The 1,798-nt window shown below is 41.2% G+C and overlaps 1 protein-coding gene across 1 annotated transcript in view; it reads right to left on the bottom strand.

The window, feature by feature from the left end:
* The window catches only part of LOC101846579 (tyrosine-protein phosphatase 10D), a gene marked incomplete at its 5' end in the record, with an annotated part of 32,812 nt that overhangs the window by 20,112 nt on the left and 10,902 nt on the right, over positions 1 to 1,798 (bottom strand). The window contains 2 exon segments of the mRNA XM_005097439.3: positions 746 to 812; positions 1,640 to 1,735. Of these exon segments, the coding sequence (XP_005097496.2) occupies positions 746 to 812; positions 1,640 to 1,735 (163 nt within the window).

Genomic DNA, 1,798 nt, shown 5'->3' with positions numbered 1-1,798 from the left:
CAGTACACATTACTACAGTACACATTCCCACAGTACAACACATTCCCACAGTACAACACATTACCACAGTACAACACATTACCACAGTACACATTATCACAGTACAACACATTACCACAGTACAACACATTACCACAGTACAACACATTACCCGATGTGTACCACAGTACAACACATTACCACAGTACAACACATTACCACAGTACACATTATCACAGTACAACACATTACCACAGTACAACACATTACCCCATGTGTACCACAGTAAAACACATTACCACAGTACAACACATTACCACAGTACACATTACCTCAGTACAACACATTACCACAGTATACATTCCCACAGTATAACACATTCCCACAGTACAACACATTACCACAGTACACATTATCAAACTACAACACATTACCACAGTACACATTCCCACAGTACACATTCCCACAGTAGAACACATTACCACAGTACACATTCCCACAGTACAACACATTACCACAGTACAACACATTACCCCATGTGTACCACAGTAAAACACATTACCACAGTATAACACATTACCACAGTACAACACATTACCACAGTACACATTACCTCAGTACAACACATTACCACAGTATACATTCCCACAGTATAACACATTCCCACAGTACAACACATTACCACAGTACACAGTACATATTACCATAGTACACCTACAGTAGGCAACTTTGAAAAGAAAACTATTCTCCGACTGAATTCACTTACATAGGGGGCGTATCACAATTTCTGACATCACATAGCTGCTGTTATACTGCCCATTTGAAGCCATCACCTGAAAAAATCAAGGTTAAGATTGACAACATGAGATCAGATGTTAGTCTTAGTTCAAGCATTATGGCATTCAGGGATAGATTAGGCGTGTGGCAACACTAGGGCCCGCTTGGAAAGGAGGCCCCCTTTTTTATAACTTTTACTTTATTTTATTTTTCCAATCTAGCGACCATCTGAAATCTAACCCTTTGGCCTGTCGAAATGTCAAAAAATTTACTGGTGTTTATCAGCTGCCTTTTGTTGCCATATAGAGTATCTCCAACATCTGGAGAGACAGGTAGGTAGGTGCTACGCAGGTCGCCACAGGGCAGGTAAAGAGGTGGTACGATACTGTAATATTCTGGGAGTCACACAATGGGCAGTCAGGTAGGGTATCCTTATGGATCCTATTTAGATAGGAATTCAGTGGGATGTGTTGCATTCGCAGGCGAAAGATCATGACTTGTTGTCTTCTACTCAGGGAATTTAGTGCGTCTTTTGAGTTGGGGGCAGTCATGTGTGCAAATACAGCTCTTCCAATTTTTTCCCCAATGCCCATCCATTCAGCCACTGTTCCCAGGTGTTGCAGTTGTATTTCAAGATGTTCTTGATTGTCTGTTGTGATACTGGGTTTTGAGAGGCCCCCTTTCCAACCCTCCCTTTTGCATACACCAGACTTGTAACCTTAACCCTACTATAGATTGTAAAGAAATACTATATATATATATAATAGACTGTTAAACACAGAGCTTGCCATCAAGCGGGGGATATGGGAAAAACAAACGGCATCTCTATTATAAAGATTATATTCTTAAAAAGACAGTTCTCCAACTCCTTAATTGCACCGACCTTGAACGTGTAATTCGTCGGACTCTCCCCAACAACTACTTGTACAGATGGCCGGAACACACTGTCGCAGGAAGTCGCTGTAACAAACTGAACAACCTGGAAGAATGAACAGAGGAGATTTCTTAGTTGAAAGTTGTGGACATCTGTGTGTGCATGGGG

Source organism: Aplysia californica, unplaced genomic scaffold, assembly GCF_000002075.1.
Source record: "Aplysia californica isolate F4 #8 unplaced genomic scaffold, AplCal3.0 scaffold00154, whole genome shotgun sequence".
Classification (NCBI taxonomy): Eukaryota; Metazoa; Mollusca; class Gastropoda; order Aplysiida; family Aplysiidae; genus Aplysia; species Aplysia californica.
The sequence above is the reverse complement of the archived record's forward strand: the minus strand, read 5'-3'. Positions and strand labels throughout refer to the sequence as shown.